This window comes from Eriocheir sinensis, chromosome 60 (assembly GCF_024679095.1).
Source record: "Eriocheir sinensis breed Jianghai 21 chromosome 60, ASM2467909v1, whole genome shotgun sequence".
Lineage (NCBI taxonomy): Eukaryota > Metazoa > Arthropoda > Malacostraca > Decapoda > Varunidae > Eriocheir > Eriocheir sinensis.
Window position 1 is genome coordinate 8,003,658 of NC_066568.1, and position 22,906 is coordinate 8,026,563.

Here is a 22,906-nt window from a genome sequence, read left to right on the forward strand (position 1 = left end):
TATTACATTTCTTAGCACATAAAATTGAACCTATAATAGTCTTGTATATTAATGGAAGCTCTAATAACAGGGAGTGACAAATTCAACAGTAACAGAATGGAGCTGAATTATATTACACTGGACTGATGCAAAACAGATTTATACTTAACATTATTATAGACATATTTTAAACTATTATAGACAAAAGTTGATTGAAAGAAATGACGTTATTGCCCAAAATAGATGAATGGTGAGTCTATTGCGCCGAACCATCAGTGGACCGAACTAGCTAAAGCACTTCTCTCTTTTATTACATACAGTATAATGAAAAAAATGAATCCCTTAAACCAAATAATCATCAATAAGTAAGAAAAAGAACTTATTAAGGACCAACAATAAGATAATCACAATGAGAAGCCGAACTAGCTAAAACACTGATCTCTCTTTTACACACACAGCACAGCATAAAACAGACAAATCATTTAAACAAAACACACGTTAATAGTCGAAAAGGGAACTTACTAAAGACTGATATAAGAAAAAAGTCTAATGTTATGAACCGAAATCGACCCTCGCCGAAGTTGTCAATCAGCTGTGAAAAGGCTCGTCTCACCTGGAATTTCCTGTGGGCGCCTAATTACCTCACCTGTGGGCGGCTAATTACCCCGGGGACGACGCGGCAGGTGCTGGGGGGGTGGCTGTGTCTGGGGAATAAGTTAATGGCTCTAATAATTAAAGGAGTACGAGGGAAATTATATTAATCACCGCCATCAAAGCTTCGTTATTTCTCCTGTAGTGAATATTAGGGGCGGGCGGGACCCTGTGTAGGTACCCGGGTTGTAGAGTACCAAGTAGCCAGTCTGGTACCCGGGTTGTGGAGTACCAAGTAGCCAGTCTGGTACCCGGGTTGTGGAGTACCAAGTGCCCAGTCTGGTACCCGGGTTGTGGAGTACCAAGTAGCCAGTCTGGTACCCGGGTTGTGGAGTACCAAGTGCCCAGTCTGGTACCCGGGTTGTGGAGTATCAAGTGCCCAGTCTGGTACCCGGGTTGTGGAGTACCAAGTGCCCAGTCTGGTCCCCGGGTTGTGGAGTACCAAGTAGCCAGTCTGGTACCCGGGTTGTGGAGTACCAAGTAGCCAGTCTGGTACCCGGGTTGTGGAGTACCAAGTAGCCAGTCTGGTACCCGGGTTGTGGAGTACCAAGTAGCCAGTCTGGTACCCGGGTTGTGGAGTACCAAGTGCCCAGTCTGGTACCCGGGTTGTGGAGTACCAAGTAGCCAGTCTGGTACCCGGGTTGTGGAGTACCAAGTAGCCAGTCTGGTACCCGGGTTGTGGAGTACCAAGTAGCCAGTCTGGTACCCGGGTTTTGGAGTACCAAGTAGCCAGTCTGGTACCCGGGTTGTAGAGTACCAAGTAGCCAGTCTGGTACCCGGGTTGTAGAGTACCAAGTAGCCAGTCTGGTACCCGGGTTGTGGAGTACCAAGTAGCCAGTCTGGTACCCGGGTTTTGGAGTACCAAGTAGCCAGTCTGGTACCCGAGTTTTGGAGTACCATGTAGCCAGTCTGGTACCCGGGGCAAACTTGGATTGTCGGGTATCGTGATGGGTATTTTCTGTAATACTATGATACGGCAAGCAGGCGGGTATAGAGTACAGATGTGCGTTGCATGATTTCATTGTCCAGAATACAAAAAAATATATTAAGTGTTTCCTTGCAAAAAAAAAATCTGATGTAATTTAAGTGGAAGAAGAAATAGTGGACAATTTACGGCTTAACCCAACCATCGATTTTCTTATGTGGTTCATGTTTTTCTGGTGATAGATGTAGTGAACTGCACAATTTTGTTCCTCATTTCCGTCGCAAATGTCTTCTTTTCGAGTTATGCCTCTTTCAATTTATGCCTATCCAGGGTAACCCACGCGCTGATACTCACCCTCTCTGTAATCGTCACAACTTTGGTCCCGGGATCACCACGCGTTGGCGGGTATGTGTTTCTGATGGATATCGGGTAAATACTGGTCTCGGTTACCCGTACCCACAATTACCCCAAATCCCGTACTTAGCCCATCCCTAGTGAATATCAGGTTGGAGTGGCGATCGAGCGTGTCTTTAAAGGGGTCATTTGTGTTGCTCTGGACTGCTAAACCTGGGAGCTTGTTACCTTCCTGTGCAATAATGTTAATGAAGAAAAATGGTGCAGACTGAGTTTGTTTGTTTATGCTTTTACCTTCATGAATATCACTTATACTTTAATGAATATCACTTCTAATTTACATTCATCCTGTTATAAATATCACTTCTAATTTACACTTCTACTGTTATTAATATCACTTCTAATTTACACTTCTACTGTTATTAATATCACTTCTAATTTACACTTCTACTGTTATTAATATCACTTCAAATTTACACTTCTCCAATGAATATCAAGTAGAAGGAAGTGGTGGTCGAGCTTGTTTTCAAAGGAATCAGTTTGCTGCACTGGACTGCCAAAGGGGGGAAGCTTGTTCCATTCTCGTGCAATAACATTAATGAAAAGCTTAGCGCAGTCTATATTTGTCGACACTTAAGTTCTGTTCCACTATCTCCTATTCAGGAAGTGTCATCGACGTAAACAATTTGGGTTTTTCCACATTCGTAAAGCCACTGAGTAATGTGAAGTACTTAATCAGTTTTCCTCGGAGGCAACGTTTCTCAAGACAGCTTAAAGAATGAGAGCCTTTCGTCCTAAGGTTTGTTGCGCGATGAAGAGATTGTCACTGCTGCCCTATATAGAACACCTTCTAATCTAGCAATGTCCCTTGTGTGGTGTGGAGACTAAAACTGTGTCCCTTGTGTGGTGTGGAGACTAAAACTGTGTCCCTTGTGTGGTGTGGAGACTAAAACTGTGTCCCTTGTGTGGTGTGGAGACTAAAACTGTGTCCCTTGTGTGGTGTGGAGACTAAAACTGTGTCCCTTGTGTGGTGTGGAGACTAAAACTGTGTCCCTTGTGTGGTGTGGAGACTAAAACTGTGTCCCTTGTGTGGTGTGGAGACTAAAACTGCACTGCATATTCCAAGTGAGGCCCGACTAACCTAAGATAAAGGTAAAGATGGGTGCATACACTATACCTGTGCTCATCTCCGTCACATTGGCCCTTGAGCCTGTGGCGGAAAAAAAAACATCATCCCAGGACACGGCCAGTGTGACACCCGGGTTACCACAGTTTACCTTCCCCAGGTTCCCCAGGTACCCATTTATCAACCAGCCCAAAGGAAGGACGAAGAGCTGGGTTTGCTGCACGCCGATTACCCAGGCCAGGATTCAAATCTGGGTCCGTGAATTTGTAGCTAGGCATTCTATCCACTGTACCACAAAGGCTTGTAAATTGGTACTATATCTATATTACATTTTTATTCTTGAATGAGAAGTTCCTATTAATAAAACCAACACTGTTCCCATTATTTGCTTAAAAAGAGAGAGAACATTCTAAACTAATATAGCTACACCAAACTTTAATTCCTATACATTATTATTTGGTCTTACTGTTTCAGAGGTGCAAGGGACTGGGCAGGATAAAGAGAGAGAGAGAGAGAGAGAGAGAACATAAAACTAACATAATATACCAGGTTTCTTAGTTAACAGTCACCCCTCTCGCTAAGCCTTAAATTTCCTCACATCATCCTCTTCCTCACCATTTCAGAGGATCCAGCGGCCGGGCAGGATGGATGGCAACGAGGGCAGGTGGTCCCTCCTCCCCGACAGCCTCCTTCTGCAGATCTTCACCCACCTCCACTACAGCGACGTACCCATCATCAGCCTCGTGTGCAAGTATGTAAGATAAGCTCCTCAGATTTTCCATTCAATCACGTAAATGGTTCCTGACAATATTTTCAAGGCATTTCATGATATTAGATGTGAGGGCAACAGGTCTAAAATCGTTGAAATGGTTTTGGGAATGGTGTGTATGTACGTATGGGTGATGTGCATGCGTGTGTGTGTGTGTGTGTTTGTGTGCGTGTGTAGAGGTGATGAGAATATGTATGTATGTGTGTGTTCGGGTAATGAGGATGTATGTGTGTTTGTGTGTTTGCTATACTCTCGAATCTTCCTTAGTTTACTTGGAACCTTTTTTCCTTCTATTTCTCTTCAACTTGTTTTATTTATTTACCGTACCTCTGCCATTCCTTCCTCTCCTCCTTCCTTCCAATCCATCTCAGCTTATTCATTCCTTAAGTCCATTCCTCTTCAATTTGTTTTTCTTATTCCTTCCATTCTTCTTCCTCCTCCTTACTCACTTTTTGCCGCTCCTTCCATTCTCCCTCAACTAATCTCTGCCATTCCTTCCTTCTATCCTCTATTTGTTTTCTCATTCTTTTCATTCCTCTTCCAGTTCCTTACTTCTCAACTCCAGTCATTCTTTATCTATTTCTCTTTTTCAACTTAATTAATTTTGTCAGCCTTCAATTCCTTCTCCATTTCATTAATTTTGCTGTTCCCTTTGCTTCTCAACTTCACTGTGATCTATTTTTAGTTGAAAGTAAGACACGAATTCTCTGTTTAAGTTGAAAGTAAAACCTGTATTTGTAGTCTTTATCCTTTTGTTTTTATTATTGTATGAGATGAAGAAGGTAGAGAGGAGTGAGGACAGTGCAGTGAAGAGAGTAAGATATGAATCCTCTGTTTCTATTTCTCTTCCTCAACTTACTTTTATCATCCTGCCGTTCCTCCGCCGCCCCCTTACTCTCCGTTCCCCATCAGGGCGTGGCATCGCGTGAGTTGTGATGAGTTCCTGTGGCGACATTTCTTCTACAAGGACTTCCAGGTCGACCCCAGCGTCCCAATTATGCCAGGTAACAATGGGGGCTTGGGTGTGATAGTAGTGTTTTGTTTCTGCGTTTACGTATCCCTGTTTTTTTAATATCGTTCCTTTCGTTTTTTCCTGTTACATATTTAATTTATTCATTCATTTATTTATCCATCACTTATCCCAGGGCATGCCTCATTTATTCACTTATACTTATTTGTACTATTTCATCTAGCACTTACATTTGTTCATTTGTAGCATTTAATTTAACCCGGTAGCAGCGACAGGCCAAATTTGTGGCTTTACCGTGTAGCAGCGACGGGCCAAATTTGTGGCTTTACCGTGTAGCAGCGACGGGCCAAATTTTTGCCATGATACAAACCCCCCAAAATAGATGATGCATAAACTGATCACAAATGCGTTGATATGTATTATGAAATGGTTTGTGTGGATCATGATTTTTTCTCATTTTTCTCGCTTAGAGGGGCCTTTAAGAAACATGATCCCCGCAGCTACCAGGTTAAGTACTCATGTTTACTTATAGCATTTCTCTTATACATTCCTTTTCATGTCAACTAGGTACGGGTATTTCAATTTTTCATCCATTTCTAGGCCGCACGTCTTGGCGCGGGGAGTACCGTCGGCTGGTGGAGGGCACGCCGGTGGTTGAGACTCAGACCATCTCCAAACATGACCACCAGGTGCTTCACGTGTCCTTCTCGCACCAGGGGGACATGTTCGCCACCTCCTCCAAGGACGGACATATCATCGTGAGTGGGCGAAGTTGGGTTAGGGTTCAGGGGCGGATCGGAGGGGTGTGGGTGCAGGTCCTTATATGCTTTTTTTTTTCATCGCATTGGGGTTAAGTTGGTTTGGTTTTTATGTGGTTAAGTTTATGCGGTTTTGATGTGTTTTTAGTTGAATATTTTTTGTGAAGTTTGATTGTTTTAGATTAGTTGATTTTCTTTGCTGTCTTTCTTTCTTTCTTTCTTTCTTTGTGATCTTTCTTTCATCTCTTTTTCTTTCTTTCTCTTTTTCTTTCTTTGCTATCTTTCTTTCATCCCTCTCTTTCTTTCTTTCTTTCTTTCTTTCTTTCTTTCTTTCTATCTTTCTCTGCTTCTTTTCTTTCCTATGCTCTCTCTGCTTTTCTTATTTATTTTCTTTATTCGTAGTATTCTGTTTAATTATCTAAGTTTAACTCTAGTATTTCATTTATTTATTTAAGTTTATATTTGTATTATTTCATTTATGTATTCAAGTGTTTATTTTCTCTAACGTTTCCTTGCGATCTTATTTCCTTTAGTTTCTTTAGTTTAGTTTTAGTATCACATTCCGTTATTATTAGTATATTTATTTTATTTATTTATATATTTTTATTTTTATTTGATTTTTTCCTTTAGTGTCATGCAGACTTGTTTTTCCCTTTTGTTTTGTTGTTGTTTGATTCATTGTTTTTGTTTTGTTTTCATCCCTTGACTCCTTTTCTCGGATCTAAAAAGAATAAACACATTAGAGTGCCAGCGTCCTATCCCTCATCACTCCTTTCATTCCTATTTCTCTTCTCTGGATTCCATATTTTCATACACACACACACACATACACACACACACACACACACACTCAGTCTTCCCTTTACTTTACCTCTCCTTCAAACTCAAGCTATCCCAGGTACGCACATCCACATCCCTCACTTGCGTCCTTCCCCAGGTCTGGACGAGCAGCCACCCAGCGCAGGTCAAGTACGCTAAGGACATGAAGATACACTCCTGGAAGTACACGCAGTTCTCGCAGTTCAACAGCACCGACACGCTCCTCCTGGTCTCTGGTGTGCACTTTGGGACCTACAACAGCACCTCAGGGGAGATCGCTGTTTTTAATCTCGAAAGTAAGACATAAGTTTTGAGTCTTTAGTTTTTAGGGCTGTATTATAAAAAACGAGATTGGGTGGTCCCAAAAAAAAGGTTTTTTAGGGGTCAGACAGGTCCAATCCGAGAACCTGAAACTTCTCGGATTCAATTTGTAACATGTCCCTTAGCCTTGAAAGTAAGATCCATATTTGCAATCTAAGTTGAGAGTAAAGGCGGAATTTGCGGTCTTTAACGTCAAAAGTAAGGCATGGATTGGCAGTCTGAGTTGAAAGTTAGGACAGAATTTACTAACTTTAACCTTGAGAGTAAGATATGAATTCTACGTTTAAGTTGAAAGTTAGGACAGAATTTGCTATCTTTAACCTTGAGAGTAAGTCATGAATTTTACATCTAAATTGAAAGTTAGGACAGAATTTGCAATCTTCTAATCTTGAAAGTAAGACACGAATTCTCTGTTTAAGTTGAAAGTAAGACCTGTATTTGTAGTCTTTATCCTTTTGTTTCTATTGTTGTAAGAGATGAAGAAGGTAGAGAGAGTGGAGTGTGGACAGTGCAGTGAAGAAAGTAAGATATGGATTCTCTGAGTTGAAAGTAAGGACAGAATTTGCTATCTTTAACCTTGGGAGTAAGATCTGTGTTTGCAGTGTAATTTTTTATGTTGAAAGTAGGACACAGCTTTGTAGTTTTGGAGTTTTATTCTTGAAAGTAAGGCCTGAGTTTTGAATCTTTAACCCAGTAGCAGCGACGGGCTAAATTTGTGGCTTTACCGTGTAGCAGCGACAGGCCAAATTTTTGCCATGATATACACCCCTTAAAATAGATGATGCATAAACTGATCACAAATGCGTTGATATGTATTATGAAATGGTTTATGTGAGTGATGATTTTTTCTCATTAATTCGCTTAGAGGGGCTTTAAGAAACATGATCCCCGCAGCTATCGGGTTAATATTGAAAGGAAGGACAAAATTCTCAGTCTTAAGGGTTTTATCTTCTAAGTAAGGCATGAATCACAGTCCTCTAATCTTGAAAGTAAGACTGACATCGCCATTGCCTCTCTCTCCCTCTCTTTCCAGGGGACTTCCAGCTTCAGTGCCGTGTCCTGAACAAGCCATACGACATCTTCGGGACCTGGTATAACGACCAGTACCTGCTCTCGGGCGACCTGCACTGGCTGGCGCACCTGGTGAGACCCTCATTAACCTGTGCTGTAGGTGTTAGAAAGATGAACTATGGCTGTGCGGAATATATGGGAAATGGATGGCCTTCACTAATCAGACACACTATGATAAAAAATGAAAAAATAAACGAAAAATTATGACATTGTGATATATTTGAGGATGATTGACCCTCCTTACGTTTTCTTTAGTATCTCTTGACGTATTGATAACAAAAAAGTGATAATGCTAAAGATGGAAATTGTGAAAAGTGTTTACAGAAAAGATGAGGAAAAATTAGTCTCTTTTTATCTTTGACACATTAACCTGGTAGCAGCGACAGGCCAGATTTGTGCCATGATATAAACCCCCCAAAATAGATGATGCATAAACTGATCACAAATGCGTTGATATATATAATGAAATGGTGTGCGTGAGTGATGAATTTTTCTCATTATTCTCGCTAGCGGAGCCTTTAATTAAGAAACCTAACCTAACTTCTAACCTTACCTAACTTCTAACCTTACCGAACTTAACCTTACCTAACTTAACCTTACCTAACCTAACCTAACCTAACCTAATCTAACCTAACCTAACTTAACCTAATCTAACCTAACCTAACCTAACTTAACCTAATCTAACCTAACCTAACCTAACCTAACTTAATCTAACCTTACCTAACTTAACCTTACCTAACCTAACCTAACTTAACCTTACCTAACCTAACTTAACTTAACCTAACCTAACCTAACCTAACCTAACCTAACAACCTAACCTTCACACCCTAATCTCGCACCTCTGATCACCCCCACAGGTCAGTCGCAGCGTCATTTGGCTCAACAAGGCGAGTCAGGAGACCAGCTCGGAGCACGATGCCATCCTGGTCTGCCTCTACAAGTTCTACAACAGAAACGCGTCCAGTGTGCGGACCATCCTCGTGGCCAACTGCCTGACCCCTGATGGTTCTATCGGCGCCTCCGAGGGGGTGAAGAAGGCTGAGGAGGACGAGGGGAGGACTGTGGAGAAGGAGGTGGGTGGTACGGGTGAAGGAAGATATTGCCAGCTTCTCTTCCTTTTCTTCTTTTTATCTTTTCTTCTTCTGTTTGGTGGTGAATATTTTGTCTCCTCTGTTTGTTGTTTTCTACTTTCTTCTCATTTATCTTTATTTATTTATTTATTTTATTTATTTTTTATTTTATTTTATTTTTTTTGCTCTTTGAAAATAGCCGTTGGGAAGAGCTCGGTGTTGGTTCTCTTCTTAATTTTCTTGTTCTTCTTTTTTTGTCTTTTTCATGTGTGCTTTTTTTTTATATTTGTTTTTTTGAAGGGGTGAAAGAAATTGCCAGCTTCTTTTTTCTTCTTCTATCTTTTGTTTTACTGTTTGGTGTTGGATATTTTATCTCCTCTGTTTGTTGTTTTCCTTTTTTCTTCTCGTTTATCTTGTTTTCTTCTCGTTCTTCTTCCTCCTCCTTTTCAATGTGTAAAGCGATTCTTCCTAATCCACATCATCTTGCCTTCCACCTCCTCCTCCTCCTCCTCCTCCTCACCATCATTGCCAAAAATTATTGTAGTCACCGCATTGCATTTTCATAGTTTCTGACCGATAACTATAGCAAAAAAAATAACAAACCAATAAATAATAGTTTTAACATTAACTTTAATCTTCTCTCGTTGTTTGTGTTGGTACGAGAGTTTGAGGTTTAACCCGGTAGCTGCGGGGATCATGTTTCTTAATGGTCCCTCTAAGCGAGAAAAATGAGGAAAAATCATCACTCACACAAACCATTTCATAATATATATCAAATCATTTGTGATCAGTTTATATATCATCTATTTTGGGGCGGGTTATATCATGGCACAAACTTGGCCCGTCGCTGCTACCGGGTTAAAAATGAGAAATACAATGCGATGGATGTGATAATCTGCTCCTCACCCGCCTCATCCACCACCAGGTCGTCGAGAAGGGCAACCCGCCATCCCACCGTGACCTGGGCGTGCATCAGCCGGTCAGCACGGAGGGGGAGAAGGCGTATCACCCGGTAGGCCACCCATCGGTCTACACCAGCCCCATCACCTACACTAAAGACTACCGCAAGGCTGAGACCGAGCCTACCGAGGGGGCTGCCGCTCTTGACAACAATGTGGAGATGGTGAGGAATGGGGAAGGAAGGAGGGAGATGGAGAGGGTGGTTTTTTTTTAGGAGTGGAGGGAAAGGGAGGAAGGGAGAGTGTATGTGTGTGAGGGGTGGGTGAGAGGGAAGGGGAAGGGAGGAACATAAGAACATAAGAACATAGGGAAACTGCAAGAGGCTGGGTGGCCTACACAGGGCAGCTCCAGAATCCCCCCCACTACTCATGATGGGTGAGGTGTAGTTTCAGGGGTTACAGGTAGAGGCTTGATCCTTGTTTTACCGGCGGTACTAGGCACGCATCCAGTACCCTGTCACCTTACTGCACCCACACCTCACTGCCACCTGTCGTCCTCTTCCAAGTAGCTATCCAGTCTACTCTTAAAACAAGCTATCGTCCCTGCACTAACTATGTGATTGCGGAGTCTATTCCATTCCCCACCACCCTATTACTAAACCAATGCTTGCCTATTTCTCTCCTAAATCTATACTTTTCTAATTTAAATCCATTACCGCGTGTTCTATCCTGCTGGCTAATTATCAGTACTTTACTTATATCGCCTTTGTTGTAACCCTTGACCCATTTGAATACTTCTATCAGATCTCCCCGCACTCTTCGTCTTTCTAGTGAATGTAAGATTAGATGTTTCAGCCTATCTTGATATGGGAGGTTCCTCAGCCCTTGAATCATCTTGGTCATCCTCCTCTGAACTGCTTCTAGCAAGTTGATGTCCATTCTGTAGTGTGGGCACCAAAACTGGACAGCATAATCTAAGTGTGGCCTAACTAACACTAAATAGAGTCTGAGGATGACCTCTGCACTCCTGTTGGTTACCGTCCTGTTAATAAAGCCTAATACCCTGTTAGCCCTATTCCTCGCACTAATACATTGCTTCCTTAGTTTTAGGTCAGAGTTCACTAACACTCCCAAATCCCTTTCACACTCTGATCTGCCTATCGCTGAGGAGTCTAAACTATACCCGTGTAATGGGTTGCGTGTTCCTACACTTAATACGCTACACTTGATGTTAAAATTCATCTGCCATTTCTCTGACCAAGCTGACAGTTTGTTGAGATCCTCCTGCTTTCCTTATATATGCCCCAATACCATACTAAATCTATTTCAGGTGGACGAGAAGGAGCGTGGGGCATCATGGAGAGGAGGAGGAGGAGGAGGAAGGGAGGAGGAAAGCCTGGACTGGGAGGAGGACCAGGAGCCTTCGCCGCCCATGTCCCTGGCGGAGGACTGTGACAAGTTCCTCATCTTCACCACGGGCTCCAAAACCTACTCACCGCACCAGATAGGTAGGTCAGCGGCTTAGGGCGGGAGGGGGAGGGATTTATTTATTTACTCATTTTTATTTTATTATTTATTGTTAAAGGAAGCAGCAGTTAAAGGCAAACAGGGGGGGGGGGCATGCAGAACAAACACTGCTTCCCCCCAAAAAAGTGGTTTAGAATTCTGATTATTGATTTATTAACCCGTCTGCTTCGACTGGCACGGATTTCGCCTTCACTGGTAGCCTGGTAACATACACTCCCAGGTCTTTCTCTGCCCCTGTGGTGGGTAGTGGAGTGTTTCCCATGTGGTATTGGTATGCTGGATTTCCCCTTCCAAGCTGCAGAACTTTACATTTTTCTTCACTGAATTGTAGCAGCCACTTTTTGCTCCATTCCTGTTGCTTGGTGATGTCTTCTTGTGGGAAATCCACTGTCAAGGGGTTCAATATCTTACAATGGGTCTCTTTTGTGGGAGCGGCGAGAAGCAGGCTTTCTTTTTTTTTTTTTTTCTATTTTCCTTCTTTTTTTTTTGTACTCTTTGTTGCCCTTGAGCCACACGGAACCTTTGATGTAAAAAAATAAATAAATAAAATAAAAAATAAATAAAAAGTGATATAAAAAAGGGTTCAAACCTAAAACCTCACTTCTCCTCCATCAGGGTTCAAGAGGATCAAAAAGTTCACCATCCCTACGGTGCTGGAGGCCGGGCCGTGTCTGAGGGAGAGGATACAGCAGCGCGACCACCAGCGGGAACTGCGGGAGCTGGGGCTGTTCCAGGACCCTAACTGGTGACTACTGCCGGGCCTTGTTCTGTTAGGTGGAGGGGAGGGGGGGTGTCAGGGGGGCAAGGTTCTAATTAGTGTTGTTATCTTATCTGTGTTTTTGCTTTGCAGTCTTGTTCTTTATGTTCTTTGTTTGTGATGTTGTTTTGTCATGTTTTTTTGTCTATCTTTTATATAATGTTTCAGTAAAGGCAAAACGAGAGGGTCTGATTCTTTTATTTGTCAACTTCCAGGCTGGACTTCAACTCCGTGGCTGACAGATTTGACACCATTGACCACCTGATTGACCTGAACGGACATATCATTGGCATGGGCCTCTCGCCGGACCACAGGTAAAGGATTTCATCAACCCTTAAACGGCGGCAGTATTTGAAGAGTAGCTCCCCCAAAAATGAATCATCTATACATAGTCACTGCCAACCTTTGGACCATAGCATAAATATAGTTACACTGCATAAGAGATGTTTTAACCATCTTCTATATACACATTCTACTGCAATCTGAAAGTGTTATATTTCTGCCGTACAAAATTGACTGACTGAATTTTGGACCATCTATATATAGTTCCACCGCTGTCTAAGGGTTAAGCTAAAAACAGAACTGGCAAGAGAGAAGGAATGTAAATTAAAGGGAAGGAGAGTGAATTAAAGATAAGAAAAGTGAGGCACAGAATCATACATAAATAGAAGATTGGAGGGATGAATCATTACAGAAGTCACCCCTCTTTGCTTGCCCCCAGGTACCTGTATGTCAACAGCCGTCCCTGGCAAGCCAACTGTGTGGTGGAGAGTCCGTTGAGCCCGCCACGCATCGCCGAGGGGATTGACCTCCACGTGATTGACCTGACCAATTTGACTGAGGTAAGAAGGGCATAGCAGGCAGGCACATTATTTTTAACAGTAAAGGAAAAAACATGCAGACAGGTATCCATATTCTATTCTCCTTTTTCTTTTTACAGTAAAGGAAAGAACATGATGCAGACAGGTATCCACATTTTATTCTCCTTTTTCTTTTTACAGTAAAGGAAAGAATATGACGCAGACAGGTATCCACATTTTATTCTCCTTTTTCTCTGATGTAGAAGTAAAATTAAAGTTCATACCCTCATACAGGTCGGCACATTGTATTCGTTTATTTATTTATTTTTTACAGTAAAGGGGATTGAGAGATACATAGACACTCTTCTCCTTTTTTTTTAGCATTGTAGTGAAAGTCGATTGAGAGACACATAGGCACTCTTCTACTTTTTTTTAGCATTGTATTGAAAGTCAAATTCATGCCGTCCATCCATCCCACAGGTCGGCACAATGCTCCGCGCCCACAAGGCCTACACCCCCAATGACGAGTGTTTCTTCATCTTCCTGGACGTCTCGCACCAATACGTAGCAAGGTGAGTTAACGATTTGAATCATTACCTCTGTTTGTTACCTGGGTTGAAGGGTGTGTGGATGGGGAAGGGGGGATTGTATTGCATAGAGATAGTGTATTTTGAGTTGACCTATGTAGTGTATAGATACCATAAATAATGTCTTTTTCAGATTTTCTCACCTTTGATAAGAGGTAGTTTTTGCAGTGTCATCTCCATTTACTCGTATCATTCACGTTCTGTTCTTCCAATTCCTTTACTGTCGAGCCTTTTATGCAGTCTATCCATAAATCTATCCATACCTAACCTCCATAAATAGTAATAAGTAGAGCAAAAAAATTCATGGGGAGGAAGGATAGGTGGTATTAGTTTTCCAGAGACTGCCTGGCATATACTAACTAACCTCTTACACACTTTTTAGATTCTTCTGTTCTCCCGCTATTACTAAAAAAACTCCATTGTCCCCCAGCGGTGCGGAGGACAAGCACGGCTACATCTGGGAGAGGCACTATGGGGTCTGCCTCTCACGTCTGCCCCACAAGGATGTCGTCAATGCCGTCGCCTTCAACCCCAGGGACCCAGAGATGCTGATAACCGTGAGCGACGACCACATGATAAAGGTGTGTAAGCGTCGGGGGGTTGCGCCCAAGCCCACACATTCGACAAGGCTTTCGTGGGCATTTGGGGCATTTTAAGGGTAGTTTTATGACCCTGCTGGTAGTTTGACCCTTCTTCTGTATCGGTAATGTGGAAAATCACTCATTAAAACCTGATTGATCTCCTTTTTAGCCTTTGGAAATAGCTGAAGGTGGAAGCATTTGAGAATACCAGCCTTTTATAATGCTGATGATGACAATGATGATAGGATGAGGATGAGGAGGAGGAGGAGGAAGAGGACGATGACAACAATGATAATGATGATGATGATAACACCTCCTTCGCACCCCAGATCTGGCGGTCAAGGCGAAGGGCGAGAGCGCTGGGCATCGACCCTAAAGAGGAGGGACGCACGGCCAAGGAGCTGCGACTCAAACACCCCCGACCCACACCACCGCCACCGTCCGAGGAGGCCACGCTCTTCTCCCTCTGACCCCCTGCCGCCCCCTGCCCCCCCGCACCCACTAGACCCCGCCGGTCACTCTTGTCCAGGTAAGGCATTGGTTGTATACTGCTGTTACCTGTTACTGTTTACCTGTGTCCAAATAACCTCAATTCTCTCTCTTGTTTCATATGTAAGATTATATTTTATCATCGTATCCAAGGAAAATGTATTACAGTGTCATATTTGGTAAGGAATAGCATATTATACTCGCCGTCACTTGAAGGTTTTGACAAATAACTCGGCAAAACGTGATTCACCCCGTTCTGGCGACACGCAAAGGGCAGCTATTTCACATATGGGGTCATGGTTCGATGGGGGCAAGGGCAGCTCACCATATGACGTGGACCAATCAAAATGAAGTTACAGTGGAGTGCAGAATAGCGTCAGAACATGAATTGTGAGCAGGAGATTCAAAACTGAGTGTGGCACGCAGTGGATATTTAGGTCGGTATTATAAGACACGTTCGCTTCTCACATCAATTATTTCTAAAGGTCAAAGAGGGGGTCAGTCAGGTTCTAATGATTGTTTCTTTAGGTTCATTGTATAGGAGAAGGGTCAGACTACCACCAGGGTCATAAAACTACTCCTGGAAATGCCCAAAACTCATACGAAAGCCTTGTCAAATACTATTTATAATGTGTTTTTTAAGGTTAGAATATCAAAATCCTCAAAATAGGCAGAGTTTTCCAGTGTCCAGGAACATACCCCCCTATTACTATTGTTTCTTATGGGGAAGTTATGTTTAAATAATGCGATTTTAAATAACACGGCATCTCCAGGAACATAACCCTCGTGTTAATCAAGAGGTGACTGTATGTGTACTGGGGCGATGAAATGGTTAGTAATATGGCCCTTAGTAGCATGGTCCAAGTGTCCTGGGAGCACTTAGCAGTTAAAGGATTAAGGTGTCAGGTGTTTGCTGTTACCTTTCCTTACCTTCCCTTATCATTGTAGGTAAGGTGAGTGAGTCAGGTGTTTGCTGTTCTCTTTCCTTGCCTTACCTTATCATTGCAGGTAAGGAAAGTGAGTCAGGTGTTTGCTATTCCCTTTCCTTGCCTTACCTTCTGTGTTCCGGGGTAATGAGCTCCCTCCCACCGCAGGCTCAAGGCCAGTGTCACGAAGATGAGGACCGAAGCCACGCGTTGCTACAGCGTATGCCCCCAACTCTACCTTTACCTTTCCTTACCTTCCCTTGTCATTCCAGGTAAGATGAGTGAGTCAGGTGTTCGCCAGGTGAGTCCAGATGTTGGCGAGTGAGAGGCGAGGCTTGCCGTGCATAGACAAGAACACCAACAGCCTCTCAAAACAGATGGCAGCGAAGGCGACAGCAACAGCCTCGCACACAGACTCGGCTCCTATCCCTGTGGTCGGCCCAGCCCCTCGCTTCCTCGCAGATTCGCAGCATCAGCACAATGTTATGGCCTAGGGTGTGTTTGTTTGTTTGTTTGTGCGCGCCGTTTCAGTACGTATTCGTGGACGAGGAGAGAGAAGTGATAGAGGTTTTCGAATGAGTGACTGATGGAATTAGGAATGTTTGTGTAGCTTGGTTTTGTAGTGTCGAATGTTTGTTTTGTTTTTTTCATATGAGGGAAGGAAAACGATATCAGGAGGTGGTGTTGAAACGAGTGATTGAGGGAATGAGGAATGTTTGAGCGTCATAATTATCGTCATAGTATTTATTTCCATGTTTAGCTTTTGAGGATTTTGAGGATTTCTTTTGTGTGTGTATATGTGTGTGTGTGTGTGTGTGTGATGGTGGGATTAACACTGCCTAAAACTCACAAGAATGAAAGAAAGAATGAAAGAATGAAACAGCTGCTGAAATGAAGTGGTCGTCCATTTTGCATTTGGCAGTACGGATCTGATTTTCACTCTCAGTCCAGGTTTTCTTTGGCCTTTTTGTCCCGCGACACAAGTGATGGCAGGATTTTACACTGCCCGAAACACATGAGAATCACCGGCGCCAGATTGTTGTTTTCAAAGCATCGTATTAACCAGTTTTTGACTCTGGAAGGAAGGTGAAGGAAGCAGAATGATAGGAAGTGGGGAAGAAAAGTACGAGATGCGGTGGAAAGGGGAGAGTCGGAGAGGTGGGGATGATGGTGAGAGGAGCTAATAGAGGATGTGATAGAAGTGAGGAGGATAACATCAAGGATCAAGAATGGCAATAGGAGAGAAACTATTCAATGTGTTCTCTGTGTATGCCCCTCAGGTGGGGTTGGACAGACGAGAAGGAGGAGTTTCGGGGAGTGCTGGATGACGAGATGGCAGGTCTTAGAAATGATAAGGTGTTCATTGGAGATTTGAATGGTCATACTGGGCAAAGTAAAGATGGATTTGAGGAAGTAATGGGGGGGTGTATGGTTATGGAGAGAGAAACAGAGAAGGGGAGAAAATATTGGAGTTTTGTCAGGGCAGGGGACTGGTTGTGGCAAATACTATGATCAAGACAGAAAGAGAAAAGATGGTAACCTATAAAAGTGGAGGAGTGGAAATGCAAGTAGACTATATAATGTACAAAAAGAATGAAGATGTTTGGATGAAAGATGTGAAGGTGATCTCGGGGGAGGCGTGCCTGCCACAACATAGACATCTGTGTGCTGACATAGCCACGAAGGGAGGGAAGAAAAAGATAAAAAAGAAAGAAGAAAGAAAAATAAAAGTGTGGAAGCAGAGGGAGGAGGAAATCAGAAGAGAGTTTGAACAAAGAGTGAAAAGGGAAAATGAGGAAAATATTGGAGGGTGGGAACAATTGAAAGAACATATCATGAAAGCAGGGAGAGAAATGTGTGGTGAAACAAAAGGAATTAGATGAAAGGAAAGAGAGACATGGTGGAGGAGAGGCACCATGGGAGCTGCTGTTTTTTTTTTTTTTTTTTTTTTACAACAAAGGAGGCAGCTCAAGGGCACTAAAAAAGAAAACAATAATAAAAAAAAAAAGCCTGCTACTCGCTGCTCCCAAAAAAGAATTAAAAGAGGTGGCCAAAAGAAAGATCAATTTCGGGAGGAGAGGTGTCCTGATACCCTCCTCTTGAAAGAGTTCAAGTCGTAGGCAGGAGGAAATACAGATGAAGGAAGATTGTTCCAGGGTTTACCAGCGTGAGGGATGAAAGAGTGAAGATGCTGGTTAACTCTTGCATAAGGGGTTTGGACAGTGTAGGGATGAGCATGAGTAGAAAGTCGTGTGCAGTGGGGCCACGGGAGGGGGGAGGCATGCAGTTAGCAAGTTCAGAAGAGCAGTCAGCGTGGAAATATCGATAGAAGATAGAAAGAGAGGCAACATCGCGGCAGAATTTAAGAGGTAGAAGGCTATCAGTAGGAGGAGGAGAGCTGATGAGACGAAGAGCCTTAGACTCCACTCTGTCCGGAAGAGCTGTGTGAGTGAAGCCTCCCCACACGTGAGATGCATACTCCATACGAGGGTGGACAAGGCCCCTGTATACGGATAGCAGCTGCACGGGGGAGAAAAACTGGCGGAGACGATATAGAACGCCCAACCTCGAGGAAGCTGATTTAGCGAGAGAGGAAATATGAAGTTTCCAGTTGAGATTTTGAGTTAAGGATAGACTGAGGATGTTTAGTGTTGAAGAAGGTGACAGCTGAGTGTTGTCAAAGAATAGGGGATAGGTGTTTGGAAGATTGTGTCGAGTTGATAGGTGGAGAAATTGAGTTTTTGAGGCACTGAAGGACACAAGGTTCCTTCTGCCCCAATCGGAAATGATAGCAAGGTCTGAGGTTAAGCGTTCTGCAGCCTCCAGTCTGGAGTCGTGTACTTCCTGTTGTGATGGTCTTCTATTGAAAGAAGTTGAATAATGCAGAGTGGAGTCGTCGGCGTATGAGTGGACAGGACAGTTTGTTATGGAAAGAAGATCATTGATGAATAACAGGAAGAGAGTGGGTGATAGGACAGAGCCCTGTGGAACACCACTGTTGATAGGTTTAGGGGAAGAGCAGTGACCGTCTACCACCGCAGAGATAGAACGGCCGGAAAGGAAACTGGAGATAAAGGAACTTGGTGAAAGGTGACTTGGTAGTAAATGCAGAGACAGCAGAAGAAGTGAAAGAAAAGTTTAATAAATGGAAGGAGGAGAAAGTTTTGAAAATTAATATGGAAAAAACAAAGTACATGGTGACTGGAAAAGAAGCAAGACAAAAGATTAAATCAGGAAAATATCCATGTGGATGCTGTGGGAAGGCAGTAGGTGTAAATTCAGGCTTGTGCACATGTTGCAGGCAGTGGTGCCACCTTAGATGCTCAGGCCTCGGAAATGTAAGAGGAGTGCAGAATTTTACATCCCCAGCTTGTGTAAGGAGACAGCAAGGACAAGAAACTGAGAGGGATGACACTAGAGGTGAATGGAGGAAGGCTGGATGAGGTAGAACATTTCTGTTATTTGGGAGATGTTCTGGACTGTGAGGCAGGAGTGGAGAGGACAGTGAGAGCGAGAGTGGCGGCAGCGTGGTTAAAGTGGAGGGAGGTGGCTAGTCTGCTCATGAATCGTAGCATCCCTCTAAAGAGCAGAGCAGGGGTGTACCAAGCGTGTATTTGATCAGTGATGTTGTATGGAGCAGAAACATGGGCTCTAACTAGAAAATTGATGGAGGTATTGAGAGCAAGTGATCGCAGAATGCTGAGGTATATGGCGGGGATCAGGTGGCAAGATAGGGTGTCCAGTGCAGATGTAGCTAACAGATGTGGAGTAGAGGACCTGGAAACAGTGCTCAGAAGGGAAAGACTCCGATGGTTTGGACACGTGAAGAGAGCAGGGGAGGATACAGTGCTGGGAGTTTTGGAGAGATTGGAGGTAGAAGGAAGGAGACCAGTTGGTAGACCTATGAAAATGTGGAGAAGGTGTATACAGGAAGACTTGTCATTGATGGGATTGGATGAGCATCGGGCAGAAGACAGAGTAGAATGGAGGAGAGCCGTAAAGCGTCCAGATGTTAAAGAAAATGATGATGATGATGTTTTTTCTTTCTTATACGAGAACTAATTAGCTTGATATGCATTAACTGGACATGGCCTAACTCTCTATATGTGTGTGTGTGTGTGTGTGTGTGTGTGTGTGTGTGTGTGTGTGTGTGTGTGTGTGTGTGCCAATGTCCATGTATACGTATACGAGACAACTATATTTTACGGATGCTCTCTGTGAGTCTGTGCTGCCTCTGGGCGGGTCCCAGCGTGATTCTACATAAAGTAACAGAAGAGAGAGACAGCCAGGTTCAGATGACACTTATGAAGCACTGGGAATTGTGTGGCCCATGGGATAAGAGGTGTTGGCTGACCCTGGGGCCAATTTTAATTTGTGCTCTATAAAAAAGTGTTCTCGGGAAATTTCAGCTCAGGTATATGGATGAAATATGTGTTCTGTGGAGACTTACAGCAGCCAACCAGGTTCAAACAACACTTATGAGGTATTGGAATTCGAGTGGCCCATTGGATGAAGTGTTTGCTGATCCTTGGCCCTGTTATAACCCGGTAGCAGCGGGGATCATGTTTCCTAATGGTCCCTCGAAGCGAGAAAAATGAGAAAAAATCATCACTCACACAAACCATTTCATAAGACATATCAACGCATTTGTGATCAGTTTATGTATCATCTATTTTGGGGGGTTTATATCATGGCACAAATTTGGCCCGTCGCTGCTACCGGGTTCATTAATGCTCAAAAAATTTATCCCTGTTTTAATTGGCCCCCAGACGACACTCATGAGGCATTGGGAATCATTTGGCCCATTGGGATAAGGGGTGTTTGCTTATCCCTGGGCTGTCTTAACCCGTCTGCTTTGGCTAACTTGAAGCTGTAAGTGGCTGAGAAACGGCTAAATATGGAATGAGTATGAGGGCAGCAAAACCGCATGGGGTGTGCATAAGTGTGCTCCTCTCATACCCTTGCTGCTGCTAGTATTGTTTTTTCACTCAGAAGCACACGAGTTAATTTCTTCTAAAAGTGTTCTCTGGGGAAATCTCAGTTCATCTATGCCTTGTTAGCGGGTATTTTTAGTTACGTAATAAATCCATTTGTGGCAGTCGGCATCCAGCCCTGACACTCCTGCTGGCAACTGACCCGGGAGTGACTTACTGATTGCCACATGTCACCACGGCCTCCAGTTAACTCAGTTCTGGCCATACCGACCCAGTGACACTAAACGTATTTGGACAAGTTTCCGTACCGAAGCACACGAGTTAATTTCTTCTAAAAGTGTTCTCTGGGGAAATCTCAGTTCATGTACGCTGATATGCTGATGAAATGTGTGTTCCGTGGAGACTTACAGCCGATTATTTGACACTTAGAGGATAATCAAGTCCCTAGGTGTGTATATTTGACTCGGTACTGTTAAATGCTATCAACTCACGTATCAACTATTTCCAAAGGCCAAAAAGGAGATAAATAGGATACTTATGTGTGATATTTTAGGTTCATGGTACAGAAGAAGGGTCAGTCTACCACCAGGGTTATAAAACTACCACTGGATATGCCCACAACACCTACAAAAGCCTTGTCAAATATGTGTGCTTGGGCGACGAACTGTTTTATAATACGACCCATAGAAGAAGAAGAAAGTCCCTGGGTGAAACAGAGTAACATTTTTACAGGAAGGTTATATGACAGAAGAATTACAAGTTGCTGAGTGGAGTAGAGTGGCGACTTGCAGCGCTGTGTGGACCAGACACTCAAGGAAGCTATTTAACACAGAAGAATTATTACAAGTCCTTCGATAAGACAGAAACAAATGGACGGATGAGAGGAAGTTCATTTGACACAGTAAAATGAAAAAATAAGTCCCGCAGTGAAGAAAAGTGTGACATCTTGCAGTGCTCCATGATCTGAAGAAGTTTATGTTTGACACTTGGAAGAATTAAGAGAGCCTGGATGAAGTGTACTAGTGTGTGGTGTAAGAAGAGCGGACACTTTATCCGACATTTACAAGAATCAAAAAGGTCCCTAAATGAAACTTTTTTTTTTTTTTTTTTTTTTTCACACAGTTAAGGAAGCAGCTCAAGGGCATAAAAGAAAAACTGTAGAAAAAAAAATCTCGCCAAACGCTGCTCCTAAAAAAAAAAAAAGATAAATGTAAAGAGTGGCCTGAAAGTGCCGTTCGGTGTATGGAGGAGACGCGAGACAGCTTGTTTACGTTGCCGCTGGTGCCTGAGCTGAAGCCTGTTATAGCGCTTGTCTGTTGCCTGTGGAGTGCTTTAGACGCAGCTGCTGGGCTCTCCGATGACAGAGCAGTGAAGGGTGAACAGTGTACGTGAGTTTGTATGTACAGTACTATTAGTGTTATCGATATCAAGGGGAAGAATCAGCGTTGCCAAATAATCGTACTAATCGCAATGGATTTTCGTAGTTTCTCACCGATAACTGTTGCAAAAAGAAAGAAAGCCATCAATATTTAACAGTTTCAATGATAAGTTTAACCCGGTAGCTGCGGAGATCATGTTTCTTAAAGGACCCCCTAAGCGAGAAAAATGAGAAAAAAAATCATCACTCACGCAAACCATTTCATAATATACATCAACGCATTTGTGATCAGTTTATGCATCATCTATTTTTGGGGGTTTACATCATGGCAAAAATTTGGCCCGTCACTGGTACAGGTAACTCGATTTTCACGAGTATTGTGTCCTTGAAGAGGTCGCGTAAATCAAAAACAATGTAAATCAAACAAGAGGTAGGTTTGTACCTTTATTGCCTACTGTATCACTCTGACTCCTCTCCCTCTTGTGGTTCCTCCTCTGGCTGCCCTTCCCCTCGTGGTAGCACAGCAGCGAGGGTGTTGTTGTTGTTGTTGAGTAGCGTGGGTATTGTATTGTTGTTCAAGTGGCGCTCGGGAAGAACTGAGCTCAGCTGTGTGGCCACGGCGCCGTGTGAGTCCAGTTGCGTGAGACATCTGGTGGCAACTCCATAAAATATCGCGTATAAGTGAAAAAAAATGTGTAAATTAAACATTTATTTGGATTTTGGACCCCGCGTTATTTCAAAAACAAATTTGGCCCGTCACTGCTACCGGGTTAATATACTATCGTTGTTCATGAGGGTACAACAGTTTTTTGGAGCCTAAAAATGATAGATGCAATATTCAGAGTACAACAATTTGGCAATGCTGGGAAGAATGGAGTTGACTGAGGTGTAGAAATGAGGTGTGGAAAGTGAAGTGAGTGATAAGCTTTGTTTCGACATTTAGTTTTTACGTCTAAGCTCACTTTTATCTTTTTTCCCTTGATATGAGTAGTGATTGGTATGATGATGATGCTTAGGAATCTGTGTTCTCGGAGCCCCCGACGTGTATCGCTGTATTTTCTGCGCAGCAATGAATGTTTTGCCTAAAGTGTGGTCTTCGTTATTTATCCTCCTGTCTGTTTTTAACCTGCCGAGTATCCCTTTCTTATTTTATTTATTCATTTATTATTAATTTATTTTACAGCAAAGGAAGCAGCTCAAGGGCAAAAGTAAATG

General features: G+C 43.1%; 1 protein-coding gene across 6 annotated transcripts; it reads left to right on the plus strand.

The window, feature by feature from the left end:
* Positions 1 to 518: 518 nt before the first annotated feature.
* On the plus strand, positions 519 to 22,778 carry LOC126985856 (F-box/WD repeat-containing protein 5-like). 6 transcript variants are annotated; one of them, XM_050841329.1, is made up of 17 exons: positions 519 to 604; positions 3,196 to 3,289; positions 3,659 to 3,786; positions 4,717 to 4,808; positions 5,375 to 5,532; positions 6,470 to 6,647; positions 7,706 to 7,815; positions 8,601 to 8,816; positions 9,739 to 9,936; positions 11,043 to 11,220; positions 11,855 to 11,984; positions 12,212 to 12,310; positions 12,718 to 12,838; positions 13,277 to 13,368; positions 13,814 to 13,964; positions 14,294 to 14,493; positions 15,652 to 22,778. In XM_050841329.1, exons 1-16 carry the CDS (start codon positions 534 to 536, stop codon positions 14,432 to 14,434), a joined length of 2,157 nt encoding a protein of 718 aa, XP_050697286.1. In that variant the 5' UTR covers positions 519 to 533; the 3' UTR covers positions 14,435 to 14,493; positions 15,652 to 22,778. The 6 variants fall into 6 exon arrangements, with proteins under 6 accessions (XP_050697286.1, XP_050697287.1, XP_050697288.1 ...); XM_050841331.1 differs by lacking the exon at positions 3,196 to 3,289 and adding an exon at positions 2,573 to 2,708 and having other exon boundaries at positions 551 to 662; XM_050841332.1 differs by having other exon boundaries at positions 551 to 662.
* Positions 22,779 to 22,906: the final 128 nt, after the last annotated feature.